General features: G+C 54.2%; 5 protein-coding genes across 5 annotated transcripts; 3 read left to right on the top strand and 2 right to left on the bottom strand.

The window, feature by feature from the left end:
- The first annotated feature begins 223 nt into the window (after positions 1–223).
- SODALDRAFT_326552 (hypothetical protein) lies at positions 224–3,754 on the top strand. The gene is made up of 6 exons (XM_028610195.1): positions 224–840; positions 972–2,220; positions 2,282–2,398; positions 2,503–3,030; positions 3,098–3,259; positions 3,420–3,754. Exons 1-6 carry the CDS (start codon positions 287–289, stop codon positions 3,516–3,518), a joined length of 2,709 nt encoding a protein of 902 aa, XP_028470195.1. The 5' UTR covers positions 224–286; the 3' UTR covers positions 3,519–3,754.
- Positions 3,755–3,984: 230 nt separating this feature from the next.
- SODALDRAFT_267820 (N2227-domain-containing protein) lies at positions 3,985–5,402 on the bottom strand (the record flags this gene model as incomplete). Its single annotated transcript, XM_028607572.1, has 2 exons — positions 3,985–4,571; positions 4,739–5,402. The coding sequence occupies 2 exons, from the start codon at positions 5,400–5,402 to the stop codon at positions 3,985–3,987; spliced, it is 1,251 nt and encodes a 416-aa protein (XP_028470196.1).
- Positions 5,403–6,642: 1,240 nt separating this feature from the next.
- SODALDRAFT_326556 (Di-copper centre-containing protein) lies at positions 6,643–8,137 on the bottom strand. Its single transcript, XM_028610196.1, has 5 exons — positions 8,061–8,137; positions 7,870–7,955; positions 7,429–7,747; positions 7,134–7,339; positions 6,643–7,057 (listed from the first exon to the last, which is right to left on the bottom strand). The coding sequence occupies exons 2-5, from the start codon at positions 7,926–7,928 to the stop codon at positions 6,904–6,906; spliced, it is 738 nt and encodes a 245-aa protein (XP_028470197.1). The 5' UTR covers positions 7,929–7,955; positions 8,061–8,137; the 3' UTR covers positions 6,643–6,903.
- A 445-nt stretch (positions 8,138–8,582) lies between these two features.
- Positions 8,583–10,477, top strand: SODALDRAFT_354535 (hypothetical protein; the record flags this gene model as incomplete). Its single annotated transcript, XM_028613739.1, has 4 exons — positions 8,583–8,699; positions 9,587–9,682; positions 9,772–9,809; positions 10,270–10,477. 4 exons carry the CDS (start codon positions 8,583–8,585, stop codon positions 10,475–10,477), a joined length of 459 nt encoding a protein of 152 aa, XP_028470198.1.
- Positions 10,478–11,902: 1,425 nt separating this feature from the next.
- Positions 11,903–12,815, top strand: SODALDRAFT_326557 (hypothetical protein). The gene is made up of 2 exons (XM_028610197.1): positions 11,903–12,393; positions 12,528–12,815. The coding sequence occupies exons 1-2, from the start codon at positions 12,031–12,033 to the stop codon at positions 12,684–12,686; spliced, it is 522 nt and encodes a 173-aa protein (XP_028470199.1). The 5' UTR covers positions 11,903–12,030; the 3' UTR covers positions 12,687–12,815.
- Positions 12,816–13,694: the final 879 nt, after the last annotated feature.

The raw sequence follows: 13,694 nt of genomic DNA on the forward strand, positions 1-13,694 counted from the left end.
CTTCTTCCTCACAACCCCCTATAATAAAGTAATAGGTAGTTTGGGGGACTAGATGTATTACTTCGTAGTGGAGTACCATACCTAATCATGTGAGAGAGGTCTCAACGGGGTCGCAACAGGGACAGGGGGCTGGTGGAGACGGAGGAACCTAAGGTAAGCTCATATAACAAGTTCTCACTGCCCCTGACCTCTCTTCTCTCTCATTCTCAGTCCCCGTTTTTCGTGGTCATCCTTTTCCGTTGCCAATTTCTTTTCTTTTCTTTTTTTTGTAGTTCGTCTCGTCACCATGGGCTCATGGGACTGTTACTGTGCCATTTGTGCCGGCCCCATAGGCAGGGCCAGAATCGCCAAGCGATCTCGTCGTGCCGAAACCGGTGAAGAGAACATTCCGACACTTGAAATGCCTGATACACTTATCGAGCTTCCCGCGGAGTATGAGCGCTGGTTGGATGATAGCGATCATAGCGACGACTGGGATGAGGATGAGGAGGACGACCAGGAAATGACGGACATCGAGGATGAAAACGAAAACGAGGTGGAACCTGAAGGGGAGGGAGGAGGAGAAGGGGAAGCCCAAGTGACGGAAGAAGGCGTGATTACATCTGCTGTCTCGGTGGACAACGAGGTTGAAGACCGCGGCGAGGGGGAGAAAAAGAAGGAGGAACAAAAGGAGGAAGAGGAGGACGAACAAGACGAACAAGGCGAAGAGGACGAAGACGAGGACAGATTCGGAGACGACTTTGATGGCTACGATCCCGCAGTTCTTCGCCGCCGAGACAAAGCGTGGGCAACAATGTGCCACGTCCTGGGGTTCAACTCGAAAGCACCAGGCACCAGCAAGTATGATGTTATTCCTCGTCCTTCCCCTTCCGATCCCGTCCCATCCCTCCTCCCATCATCACAATCACGCCTGCCCGCCAAGCGACTAATCTTCTACTGCGTGTGCGCCCTCTCTCTCCTCCCGACCACAGAGCCTTCGTCACTGGTCCTGGCGTCTCCCAGGAGTACGGCGGCATCGACGTCCAGCTAGGCTCCGACCCTAATGCCCAAGACCTCGACACAGGCGATTTCCATTGTTACTGGCACTGGGAAAAAGGAGACCCTGTATTTCCTTTCCACTGGCCATGCTACGAACTCCTCGTCCTCGTGTTGACCGGCGCTCGCGACCCTAGCGCCATTAACAAGGATGTCCTCTACAGCGTCATGCGTTCCATCTCCCCCCCGCTCGGCAGCGTTCTGGGATTGTGTTACAGCGAGCCTGATGCCGACCCCAAGATCGACCCCGAGCTGGAGCAATACTGGGAGTCCAGGCCCGGCCAGGAGCTTCTTCTCGCGTCCCCTGCTCGCTCCGAAGGACTACGCTACGTCGTCCTCGACGATCTGAGCCGTCGTGATTTCAACCTATTACCTGCCACGGACCCCGGCCTGGCCCGGAAATCCCAGGGGGATTGTTTCGCTCGACTGCCATGGGAGATCGTCTACTACATCCTTGGCTTTATTAGTGACGACTCCCTTTTTAAGCTTCTCCAGGCATCTCACTTTATCCACTCTTCATTGCACCGCGATGCCACTTTTTGGAAAAGCCGCATCTCGACCAAGCTGCCTTGGTTCTTCGAACTACACCACTTCCTCCAGAACGACCCTTCCGCCTCAACCAAGGACATGAAGGGTCTGTATCTCTGGGCCCGACACGTCACGAAGCCTCGCTTCGGCATGACCGGCCCCTACATGGCGATCGCCAACCGTCGCCGCATTTGGGGTGCGTGCCAGCAGCTTGCAGACCTCTACTGGCCCAATCTCCCGCCCCCCTCCGCGGCGCCGCGACCCACGGATCTTTCTATCCGAACCCGCACCTCCAACCCTCATATGTCGGTGGTATCATGCCCGATCGTCGGCCGCGAGGACCTCCGGAATGCCTTCTGGCTTCTCTCCTGGGAGGAAAACCGGCACGAGAAACTGGTGGAGGCATTCTGGGATGCTGATGGCTATCTCGTTGGCATGTCGGTTGCACCGAAAGGCTCCCCCCGACGACTGTTCGGACTCGATGATTCCGTCGAAGGCGTTATTGTTGGCTCCGTCGATCTCGACAAGTCAGTCTGGATAGCCGGCATAGACCTTCATATTCCGCCCCTGGACCTTTCGAACGTCAGTTGGGCCCGTCGTTTGAACTCCCCCGACGATCCCTTCGTGGAGCCATCTACCTCGCCCAAAGGCGTCACTGTGGGTCTATCTTGCTATATTTTTTTTCTTGCGTGCACTGGCTCACCAGAGATTACAACAGATTCACATGTCGGATGGCTTGGCAGTTTGGCTCGGCGACGTGAACAGAGATTACTGCATACGCCCATTGTGGCCCGCGGAAGGACACTCCGTCGTCGGTGTCAATGGGACGATTGGGGTGAGAGAAATACCCCCAAAATTTCGAGAAGTGACGAGTGGCTAGCCCATCTCTGTTGCAAATCTGGTTGGGCATGGAGTTAACTAACGTATTTGATGCGGCAGTCGATCAAGGGCAAAGAGCGCATCCTACGGCTCGGAATTCTCCAAGCGCCCCAAATAGGTGTAGCTTCGACGCCAGACAAAGCCGAACCCCCGCTCCAGAGGAGATGTCTCTGGAGGGAGGACTTCTACTACCACGCGGAGGGCCTGAGAATGGTGCCCGTCGGCGAAACAGAGACAACCAACTCGGACTTCCACCTCGACCTCCTCCCATACCACACGTTCAGGTGGAGCCAGGATGAGCGGGATCTGAAGCGTCTGAAACGGCTCACGGCGCAGTTCATCCCGGCAGGGACTGTGTCGAGGCCCGGCTCAGACTTTTCCTTCGAAATTACGCATGGTCTATGTAACATGCGAGCGGAATACGATGTCCTTCCTCACGATGCTCGGCCAGTAGCGAGACACGCAGACATCGACGGGACGCCTTTTCCCGAGACGGACCTCCGGCATTTCAACATTGATGGACCGGGAGGCGAACGTGTCATAGCGGTCTCTGCAGTGATGTCTGACCGGGTCGTGATGGGTCTCAGTGTGAGTATTTCACCTTTCTCGCCTTGCTGGCCCTCGTCCCGTAACTGTCTCGACTGACAAACAGCAGCTTGAGACCAACTTTGGCCGGAAGGTTATGTGGCAGACCGAAGAGGATGTGGGGAGCGATTGGCAACGAGTTACACATGGCGAGGGCGAGTACATCGCGGGCCTGGCTCTCTGTTTTGGGAAGGTATGCGGGTATGATCTGGAGCCCAAGAAAAGCTACAAGGTACGTTGTTTGAATTAACTCTCCAGTCCCCAGTCCCCAGTCCCCTGGTTGGGTCTTCTCTCTTCTTCCGGGCATGGGGGTTGGAAGCGTTGGCTGCGGCCCCAACGCAGAGGATTTCGCGACTCGAGAGGATGGAGCATTCTGGCTGACATTCCGATAGAACACGGAGCTGAGTGCTGTGGCGGTGCTGATGCTACCATGCCATAGCGGTACTGGAACCGCCCAGTTTCGAGAAAGCAGCGTCGGGGGCTCCCCTTAGCCCTTAAACCCGTCAGATGGGGCTCGGTGGGTTGGGTTACTGGCCGTTGGCAGAAGCCCCCTACCAGGAGCAGCCGGCAGACGACGCCGGCGGCGGAAATCAACCAGCAGAAGCTGCGTGTAAGGCTCTCCTGCTGATGATTTCGACCTTTGCGCCTGTTAGCAATGGAGTATTTCCGGCATTTTGTGTATATTTTTCCTGTTCTCCGAGTTTGCATCTTTCATAATATGCGAGCTGCTAGCATTTCTACTTGCTTAAGCAACGCAGTCGTGTCATACACCGTCTCTTTTTGTATCCCCGCCATAGTGGATGCAGGGTCGATTCCATCCTGGGACCAAGCAAACACATCGAATATATCGTGTTCGGTCTACCCAAATATACACGATCATACACGTAGGAGACATTTTCGGTTGCTTCACGATCCCACATCGAGGCGTCTCTCATTCGACTGGGGCGGATAAAAAGGTCATTTGATCTTTCTCACCACCCAGGCCTGGGCCTGATAGGCGTTCTTCACCAAAGCCTTCTCGTTGAAGCCGTACGAGGCCTCGCGTCCCCTGATCTTCTGACCCTCGAACGTCAGGTGGCCGCACACCTCGGGGGCATCGACAAACTCGAAGCCCATGGCAGTGACGACGGAGACGATCTCCTCGAGGCTGAGCTGGACGTATGGCCCGGTGCCGTACAACAGGGGCCCGAAGTTGATCCAGTAGCCGTCGACGGGGAGCAGGGCGTGGATGGTGTCGAAGTAGGCCATGAGGTTGCGCGCGGTGTCGATGAAGAAGTGAGTGACGATGGCATCGAACTGTTGACGGCGGTGCTTAGTGCTGGCGAAGACCTTGGTGAAGTCGCCTTCGACGAGCAGGACGGTGGACGGGTCGATGGTACTGTCAGGGAAGGTCACGCCGCGGAACATGTCGGCCGTGGTGGCATGGTGGGACCAGTTGTCGATGAAAGGGTGAACGTTGCTGGACGCCACGCCTGGGTTTGCTTCCAGGTAGCGGTAGGCGAGGTTCATGTACACGGACCATTCGTTGCTTGTGACTTCGAAGCCTGGAAACTCGTAGTTTTAGGGCCGGGCTGCGCGCCGCAAAAGAGTGTAGGACACAGGGCCTTGATGAAAAAGGAAAGGGGGGGACAGGAAAGGGGGGACAGGAAAAGGGGGGACAGGAAAAGGGGACCAGGAAAAGGGGAACAGGCAAAGGGGCAAAAGGATGTACCGCCAAGCGCAGATATTTCGTGACTCAGTCTCCCGACTCCAGATCCAGGGAGGAGAACCTTGACGGCAGGTCGTGGCTGTTCTCCACCGGAAAGGCGGCGGTCGGGGAAGAGAGATTGCAGGGCTTGAAGAATGCAGGGGAAGGCGGCATCACGCTCCCCGCGACCGCCGGCAGCCCAGTCGCGAACGTAATGCTTCAGGGCCTGGGAGACGCTCACGCGGTCGGCGACCTTGCCGTCGGACTCGCGGAGGCGGATATGGTCGTCGAGCTCGGGGCGGTCAATCTCGTAGAAGCGCAAGCCGTTCTCGACAATGGCGTTACAGAGGCGCTGGTTGTGGGCGATGAGGGCGGCGACGGCGTCGAGCTTGGCGGTGTAACCGACCTCACGCTCCAGGAGCTTCCTCTGGGTTGCCGAGGCGCTCTTGTAGAAGCGGCGCCACTTGTCCAGTTCGGCCGTCTGGCGCTCCTCATAGCGGACGTAGGCGTACAGCGCGTCCAAGAGGCGGTGGCGCGGGTGGTGGGCGTCCCATTTGCCGTTAGAACGGGAGAGGGATGAGAGAAGGCGGGTTTTCTCTTCCTCGTGGCGTGGGGAGGCTAGGTTAATCGGTGCTTCATCGTTGACAATATCTTCTGGTTGTTGAACTGTTACAACGACTTGGTGCATCTGAACATATTCGGGAATGGGCATCTGTAGGGGGAAAAGGAAAAGGTTAGATTCAAAGTTGGGGGTCGTCGATGCGTGGTGGCAAGGGTAAAACATGAAGAGTAGCACTGCACCGAAGCGAGGTCATCCTGTGAAGCTCCGTTATTGCTTTGAGCGGCGACAGGAGCATTGGATCTGTCTACATCAGAGGCGAAAACCATAGCGCCAAAGAGCGTGGCGGCAACAGTGATAAAGGAGACCATCTTGACACACGCGCCCCTCTGAAGGGTCAAGAAACAAACGAATGACGATTCCGCGAACTCGGAACCCGAACTGACACCTCAATTGACGACCATCAACGCAGAAGGTCTCAGCAAGGTCAAAATGAGGAGAAGACAGGAGAAGAAAAGAGGGTGGGGGGAATGAGGTGTCAAAGTCGGTTGGCGATGATTTCTCATGGTGTTGGCAGTTGCTTATTTCTTCAGGGGTGACATGTCGACAGTATGAAAGATAGGTACAGTTACTAGACGAAAAAGTACCGATAGCATATTCCAAGGTCAATTGCTTCGAATCTTCCGTGAAGGTTACTTCGGAACCACGAGGATCTAGGCGAAATGAACCAGGACTTCTTCAAAAGTGTCGAAGTCAATAGCCTTTGAGATGTACCGACACCTTGTCCGCCAAGGTACGGATACCTTACCTGGGTCCCTACAGTGTTGCGTGAGAACCCGGATGGCCGCCAAGAGGATGGTCGCGTTTGCATCGTTTCATCCTCTTTATCTTCTGATGTTCTTCCCATGGATGGCTTGTGCACCTGCAGCCGGGGAGGCTCAAGTTTTGAATTGGTTGAATGTGAGAGAGTGAAAAGGCTGTTCCGAGGAATAAATAAAAAATCGTGAACAGGGTGAAGTAACTCAACGCGACGCGTGGAGAGACACGACGGCCACGCGACCCCTGTGCCTGTACTACTTGATGATATAATCAAACGGATGCCCGGACACGTAATCATAGAACCTACCGTACACGTGTACCTACCTTTTGTATAATGAGGTAATTGCCCCAAAGGGCAAGATACAAAGTCGTTTTTCATCCCTTATCCCTCATCCCCCGAGTATTCGGCACGGCTGGTGAGGAGAGTCAATCGGCGGTGAACACTTTTTTATTGAAGAACTTTTTTATTGAAAAACATAATCATTGGGCCGGACACGATCTCCTCCACCCAAGCTCTTCGAAATATATACCTATGTACGGCCGTGTGCCTGTGCAAGGAAGGGGCGGCATCAATGACTCAACGGATAAGGGCGAGCGAGGGTCGAGACACGGAGAGCACGATCCGCTACCCAGACACGATTCCCGCCTGCAGCGCAGCGCCAGTCAATCCGCCTCGATGCGTCTCAATCCCCGTCGATCCTTTCACGTCCTCTTACCAAGTGGGTATGTTACGATGCGCCGAGACCTGCGCGCTTACCCACATGATGCGCTCTGCGAGTCGCAAAAACTCTGCCGCTCGCGGCTTTTCCATTCACGGCTCATCAGGGTCAACATAGTCGTAGCGGAGCAGGGGACCATGGATATCCATCACCTCCCGAATAGTGCGGTCCTCAACAACGCCAAACATGTGAAGCACATGGTCCAGGGTCGTGGCGCATCCGGGGTCGCCCTCCACCACGGGCTCTCTGTGGAGTGTTAGCGGCCTCTTCCTTCTTCGTACCACATCGTTCAGCGGGGAGAGATAAGGTGAATGACACTCACGGGACGTCGTCCGGACGCGGCGGGAAGATGACCTCCCCTCCACAGGGAGCATCCCCGGTAGTGTTTCCTCCCTGGAGATTCTGGCCGCTCATCTCAAATAAGCGCGCGGGGAGGTCCATCTTCTGCCAATCCCACCAGATCTTATCCAGCCAGGTGTGGTGGAGGTAGAAGAGGGGATCTCCGGGGCTCGAGATGGGGTTCGCCATCTGTGAGCAGCGTGTCAGTTCCATGAAAACTGACGAGATGGGAGAGAAAAGGCATTCGGGGGGGAGTGCAAAAGGGGCAATCTTTGTACCTGGCCTCCAATACCAGCGTGGCCTCCCCCATGCGGCTGGCCCTCGATGCAGGGCCAGGCAGCCTCCCACGTGTCCTCCGCTAGACATTCGTCGACGCGTTCCTGCGACGTGCCAATGCTGCGCGTCTCATTGACCCGACGGGTGATGCATTGCTCCCGCACGTCGTAGCCGACGCCGACTTGGTTCGTGTAGTTGGCGAAGGGGCCGTCTTGGATGCAATCGTCCGCCGTGCGATCACCGTCACCACCGAAGCCCAATACCGGATCAAGGATGGTGGAGTTGATGAAGTGTCCGGCGTCGATCTGCTCGTGCCAGTACCTGTTGTGGGGGGTTTTCCTCACATATCAGCCGGTGGCTACTCGTCAAATGCAACAAGCTGTATCACGTATTGCTGAACTGCATTTCGATCAGACCTCCAAGCCGGGAATGGCATGACTTACGGCTGTCCCCCCGTCCACCCGCACTCCTGCTCTAGGAGCTCCTCGTGAGCCCACATCATGAGTCGATGGAACGGCAAAAAGGCGCCCTTCAAAGGGGGATATAGGTCAGCCAGAGAAGCCCTTTCACGACTATGCCGATGGTAGATGGCTGGCATAGACAAAGTGGGAAAAGGACAGGCGGGGATACCTACGACATGGTGAGTGATCTCGGCCTGGAGAACATGGCAGGCCTGAAGTTCATCAAACTTGGTCTTGCCCCCGCGAATACCCAGGGTGCCTTCCTTCGACATGAGACAGAGCTCGGCATCGATGTAGTTACTCTTCTCCTCGTCGGTAAGTGTGTGCCTGTTGTTGCGGAAGGAACAGAATCAGCAACTCGTGCTTTTCAGGTTGTCGCCTCCGTATAGGAGGTGGAGGGAGAGCGCCTGAGCGGGAAATCCTTTACCAAGCTCGTCGCTGCTTGAGCGGCCGGCATGACCTCTTCCTCTTTTCCGTCGGACCAGCCACGGCGATGCTCGCCGCCAGGGCCGCGACGAGTAGACTTTTGAGAGATAGCGCCGTCATGGTAGCTATGCCGGTTTCCACAAAGGTATCGAGGGGGTGGAAGGCGAAAGATCAATAGATCAATGCTTCTGTTACTTGGCCTTGGATGCCCTGGAGGGAGGGGGGGGGGAACGGTCCGTCTTATCAAGAGGCGAGCGTCAATGGCAGCAATGAAGGCCGAGTTCATATTCGTCGGATGTGCAAAACGTCCCGAGCTTCTTGGCCTTCCATCGGACCATCGCTCCCTGCCGTCCCTACTGGTGCCCGCCCCTAATCTCCAGGGACTCGTTTGAAATCGCCCCCATTTTGTGCGGAGGACTGGTTCCAGCTCCTGGTTTCTAGGCCTTATTTATTTATTTATTTTTTATCAATTTTTTGTTTTCCTTTAAACAAACGAGTCCCCTATATTTAAGCGGACTGCTGGTTCCGTAGAGGCTGACGCATGAGTGGACACGGCTTATTAACCGGCCGTCTTCAACTTTTCCCCATACACGTACATACATATAAGCCGCAGCGATTAACCTACAGCTGCAGATGGCCCCGTGCTTTCACTTATGCGTCCGTATCTCGGGGTTCGTACTCCGTATAGAGAAAGGAAAGAAAAGCGATTTTCGGCGAGGGGAAGGGGCACAGGAGACGTTAGCTCTACGTACTGGGGGTTACAATGCAGATGCTACCGACCCTGCTGTCAGATAGAAAGGGTGGGAGTGAAGCAAATTTACCCCTTACACACAAAGAGAGACAGGGTAAAAGCCACAGCGCAGATCACTTGAGAGAGAGAATCCGAGAACCGAAAGATCCAAGTTAGGAAAGGGTTGTCATCAGGTCTAGCGATAGCGTTTGCAGGAGGGCATTCATGGCGGATCATCTCCTACCCTGGACCCGGGAGCGTAGATAATCCCGCAGTTGAATGCCAAACCAGACTTGAATATAATACGAGCGATGGGTATGGAAGACTCCGGGTCGATCGGATTCTGCGGGGTGGGAACCCAGTCACTAACCCTGTCCCCCCGGGTTAAGGGGGATAAGAGCCATAAGACATGTCTGCGGGAACAGCTGAGTCGTCGGACATGCGAGCAACCATGTCTACGACCTACTTTCTACTTTCTATTGTCTATTTTCTTCTTCTTTTCCTTTTTCGGTACTACCGTATCCTCTTGGTCCTCGTCTCCAGGAAATCCACCCTCTCCTTAGCCAAATGGCAGCCAACCGTGATGGCTTGTTGCGAGATAACGTGGAGATGGCAGCTGGGATGCCCAAATTCTTGCCTGTAGCTAATTTAGCACCTATGGCCTATACACTAGGGGTGAGGATAACGATTATAATATTGATGACTGACCGAGTCCGTGTTGTCCACAGAGGTGTATCGCTCGTTCCCAAGGAATCTTGATATTCGTGTATTGCTCGCGCGACTCGAAGAAAACCGTAAATACAGTAATACTCCTTGATCAGGGCGCTTTCTGTTCCTCGTCCATGGCCAAGTCGTCCCAGGAGACCTCATGAGCGCTCTTACCGAACGCTATATCTTTCTCCCAGTGACCTTTCTTGAATACCTAGGTCGGTTTTGCCGGATTTCCGCCCCAAGACTTTGACAGTCAGAACCAGTTGTTGGGCTTTGCAGCCGTCGGTGCCTAGGACGTAGTAACGGTATTGGTTCCTTGTGGAGTTACCGTTCTGACAGTCAACCTCGTAAATGATGGAATCTGCACTAGTCCAGCGATAAAGAATCTTGCTAATAGGCCATTTCTCCGCAACAAAACTCTGGGCCCCATAGGTTTCTTGAACTAGAGGCGGATATACCGTCCAGTCAAGAGAGCGAGGCAGAACAATGTCCTCATGGATTTGTGTGTGTGCAAGACTCATGGCCAGCCACAGCAAAACCGGGAGAAAGTATGCGAGTCACGCTCTTGGGTTGGGCAACGCCTCAAAGTCTGACGAGGTGAGGGTTGGGATATTGCCCCTTCAGGCGCCGAGTAATGGGGTGGGCATCAACATCCTAGGAGGTCACGGCAGTAGCACCTCCATTGTCAACCTCTGCACCTGCATGTTTCTCAATATTGGATAATGGTTGTGGCACGGCAACCGAGCACAAGAGAGGTGGACTGTAGCGTAGCTACAGCTCTGATGCAGGCCTTCAGCAAGATTCGCAGAGAGTAGCTATCATATAATGGTTAGATATCCGGAAGACTGTAGGGATGTCTGGGGAAGGTACCAGGCTCAGCAGGATATGCACTCGCCTGCGGTTTCCTTTCGATAAACGGAGATTTCGGGAGGGCTGGTGTTAGGCGATAGGAAAATTGAGGAGTAGGAGTAAAGAAAAGAAGCCTTCTATGGTGACCGGAAGAGTCGAGTTGGCATTAAAGAACAGGGAAAGCTTGGAGGGCAAAGTCAGGATTGCTACTAAAAGGTGGAAAGGAAGGATGCTGTGGAAAGAAGATGGAGAGTATAGTGCCTGGGGGTAACGGCACAACGGAAGTGGCAGTTTCGGATCATGTTCTTCCTGGAAGTGATGGCGCTGGACGCTATGTTGTTTGGGTTGTGGGTTGCCACCTGTGGGATTGCTCTGCTTTGGGATTCTATAGCACTTCAAGTCAAATCTTACATACAAGACAGATGCACTGATTGATAAACAAGAAAGAGCAAGAGTTATTATAGTGTCTTTGGAGAGTTGTGGTTAACTACGATCTACGGCTGCGATTCGGGTTCAGCCAGCTACTTTAGCCACAGCACACCGTCCATCGCTTAGTAAGGTACCTAAATAAAGCTGCTAACATGGAGCTTCACAGTGCTGACATTGCAGCATGGTACATTTGTCTCCAGATGAGATCGTAGCATCGAACTGACGGCACCGTACCTTCGCAAACAAATTTCCCTGTCATCGGCGCCATGTTTGGCTGGCTCCCTTCCCAATGAGCACGATGAGTATTATTCCTAGACGTCTACAAATAGTAAAACCTTCGCCGGGGCGAGTGTTCAGTCATAACGATCAACATGATGATGGAGAAGATGAAGTTAGAGACCGAACCCTTCAGGGATGAGCAGGGTGGAACCGTGGAATGAGGCCATGTTGAGAAGGAGTGGACAAAAGACAATCATTTGCATTGGCAACGACTATGATTCAAAGGCTGTACGGGAAGGGTTTGAATGACTTGGGAACCACATTTGCGAAGTCGTATCTGTCAGGAGCGAAGTCTTCGGTGAGGTATCTCGGTGAGTGTCACAGCACATGTGATGTCTACCATTTTAGGCAGGTGGGAACTGTGGGGAAGCACATCCAATGGTCGGTCCGTCCCAGAATGGAAGTCTGACGTCAGTCATGCCACAACCTCTGCACGTGTACCTTTTGTACACCGTCCCGTCATACCTTACTGTATACGGTGGCTAGGTACCTTAGCTACCAAGGATTAATTAACAAGAAGTGCTGGCCCTACCTACCTACCTTACCTACCTAGTAGACTTCATATTTTCGTCATTCTAAAGGTTCTTTGTGGACGGCCCTTAAATAGATCTATCGGAGCAGGAAAACTGAACTCATTTTATCTTCCCAACACATCAAGTTCAACATACAAGTCTTTGTGCGAGATTGAGAGGAACCCAAACTGAAATCGAATATCCAAGATGGCATCCGAGAACCCAACCTACTACAACAACAACCGTACCGGCGCTCCAGTGCAAGCTGGCTACGAGAATCCCGCCACAACCGATTCTTCCCTCAATGCTGCCACCAACCCGAACGCGGCCAAATATCAACCCCCGACGGCGGGAGCGGAGACGAGCGCTGCAACTACCGCCACCGCAGGGGAGAGCCGTTTCGATCCCACAACCCCAGCCGAAGGAACCACCAGCGGGCACGGCATTCCGCCATCTTCTGCAGCCGCTCCCGCCGCCGGCACCAACACGACGACCAGCGATACCGCGGCCGGCCGTCGCCAGAGCCGAGGGTTCACAGACACTGTAAAGGGTGCGATGGCTCAGGGTCATGTACGTCATTCTTGACTCTTTTGCCCCAATGCCCTCTGTTGTTGAAGTCTCCGCTTCTACATCCTCCTCTTCTTATCCTCTCATGGGCCCACCACCTTATGCCATTTGAAGACTGCTGACACTCTCCGCAACAGGGCCTCGGCGAAGCGGCTCGCGGCAGCTTCAACGCCAAGGTGGACGAATTGATGGGCGACGAGACGGGAAGGCAAAAGGACCAGGCCGTCGTCGCAGGGGGGAAACGGGAGTTTACCAACAAGGAGTTTGAGAGGAAGGGCTGGGATAAGGCGCTCTGAAGTCGGATCAAGCGAAAAACGAACGATCCTCACAAGAGTGTCCCCGGGCGTTTGTAACGACATGTCGTGAAAATAGAATGATGATATACCAATGAACTGTATGCAATACAGACTTTGTCTGCGAGACAACTCGACGGGATCTCATGGTAATTCCTAGGATCGTCGAAGACTCTTGATTGTGCATTCCGGCGAGACACTCAAACGGGGCGGGGCTGGGCTTTGCTACCCACTTCCAGCTGTCCCGTCATCCATAGACGCACAGTCCAGCAAGAAAGCAAGGCCTCTTGAACCGGCAGATCAACGCCCGGAAGAAGCTCGATGTCGCACCCGGAGTCCAGGGCGACCGGCTTCCCCGAGGCTCCATGCTTCCAAGCACGCGTGCCGGAGCGCCCCGCCTCGACGACGAAGAGAGGGCGGCGACGCCACTCGTCTTGGGGGCGGTACCCCCACCGCTGCATGCGTGCATCGGCGCGCCTGCGCTGGGCTGCGGACACCGGGGTGACGTGCCAGAAGCGGCACGCGCCGGAATCGCGGAAAAGTGATCAATACCTACGCCCGGGCCCGTTTTTCGATATTGTACGGCGTTTCATGGTAGACTTCCTCCTATAGTGTCTATGTATCCCTGCCACCTGTATTAATAAAACCGGGGCTATACTTCTACGAAGCCTTACCTTATATTGGAGAACGATGAGTATAGCATAGGTAGGGAGGTATAGACAGTCTCCAAATCATGGATAAGGAGGCGGTGCCAGCACCATCTTCTCATAAAGCCCGTCAGCCCGGGAGGACTGGCAGAAGACTGCTGGCCAGTTGAGTACCAGGCAGAGGTAGGGGGGAAGGCGATTTGTAATTTTTGTCCAGGCTGCCATGAGATCATGGTTAGAGCGAGAAATAAAGCGTATCGTTCGAAAGGACAGAGGCGGGGAACGTTACTAAGCTACGAATAGACGTCGTGGAGTTTGTGGAGTGAGTACCCGATTGATACATCAATTTCTTCTGAGCATAAGA

The sequence above is a fragment of the Sodiomyces alkalinus genome (assembly GCF_003711515.1).
Source record: "Sodiomyces alkalinus F11 unplaced genomic scaffold SODALscaffold_1, whole genome shotgun sequence".
Lineage (NCBI taxonomy): Eukaryota > Fungi > Ascomycota > Sordariomycetes > Glomerellales > Plectosphaerellaceae > Sodiomyces > Sodiomyces alkalinus.

Coding starts and splice junctions, on each gene's coding strand:
- SODALDRAFT_326552 (XM_028610195.1), top strand. CDS start 287: ATGGGCTCATGGGACTGTTACTGTGCCATTTGTGCCGGCCCCATAGGC. Junction 2,221..2,281: donor CCTCGCCCAAAGGCGTCACT/GTGGGTCTATCT, acceptor AGATTACAACAG/ATTCACATGTCGGATGGCTT. Junction 3,260..3,419: donor AGCCCAAGAAAAGCTACAAG/GTACGTTGTTTG, acceptor ACATTCCGATAG/AACACGGAGCTGAGTGCTGT.
- SODALDRAFT_326556 (XM_028610196.1), bottom strand. CDS start 7,928: ATGATGTGGGCTCACGAGGAGCTCCTAGAGCAGGAGTGCGGGTGGACG. Junction 7,748..7,869: donor GGGTGGACGGGGGGACAGCC/GTAAGTCATGCC, acceptor CCCCCACAACAG/GTACTGGCACGAGCAGATCG. Junction 7,058..7,133: donor CCGCGTCCGGACGACGTCCC/GTGAGTGTCATT, acceptor AACACTCCACAG/AGAGCCCGTGGTGGAGGGCG.
- SODALDRAFT_326557 (XM_028610197.1), top strand. CDS start 12,031: ATGGCATCCGAGAACCCAACCTACTACAACAACAACCGTACCGGCGCT. Junction 12,394..12,527: donor GTGCGATGGCTCAGGGTCAT/GTACGTCATTCT, acceptor TCTCCGCAACAG/GGCCTCGGCGAAGCGGCTCG.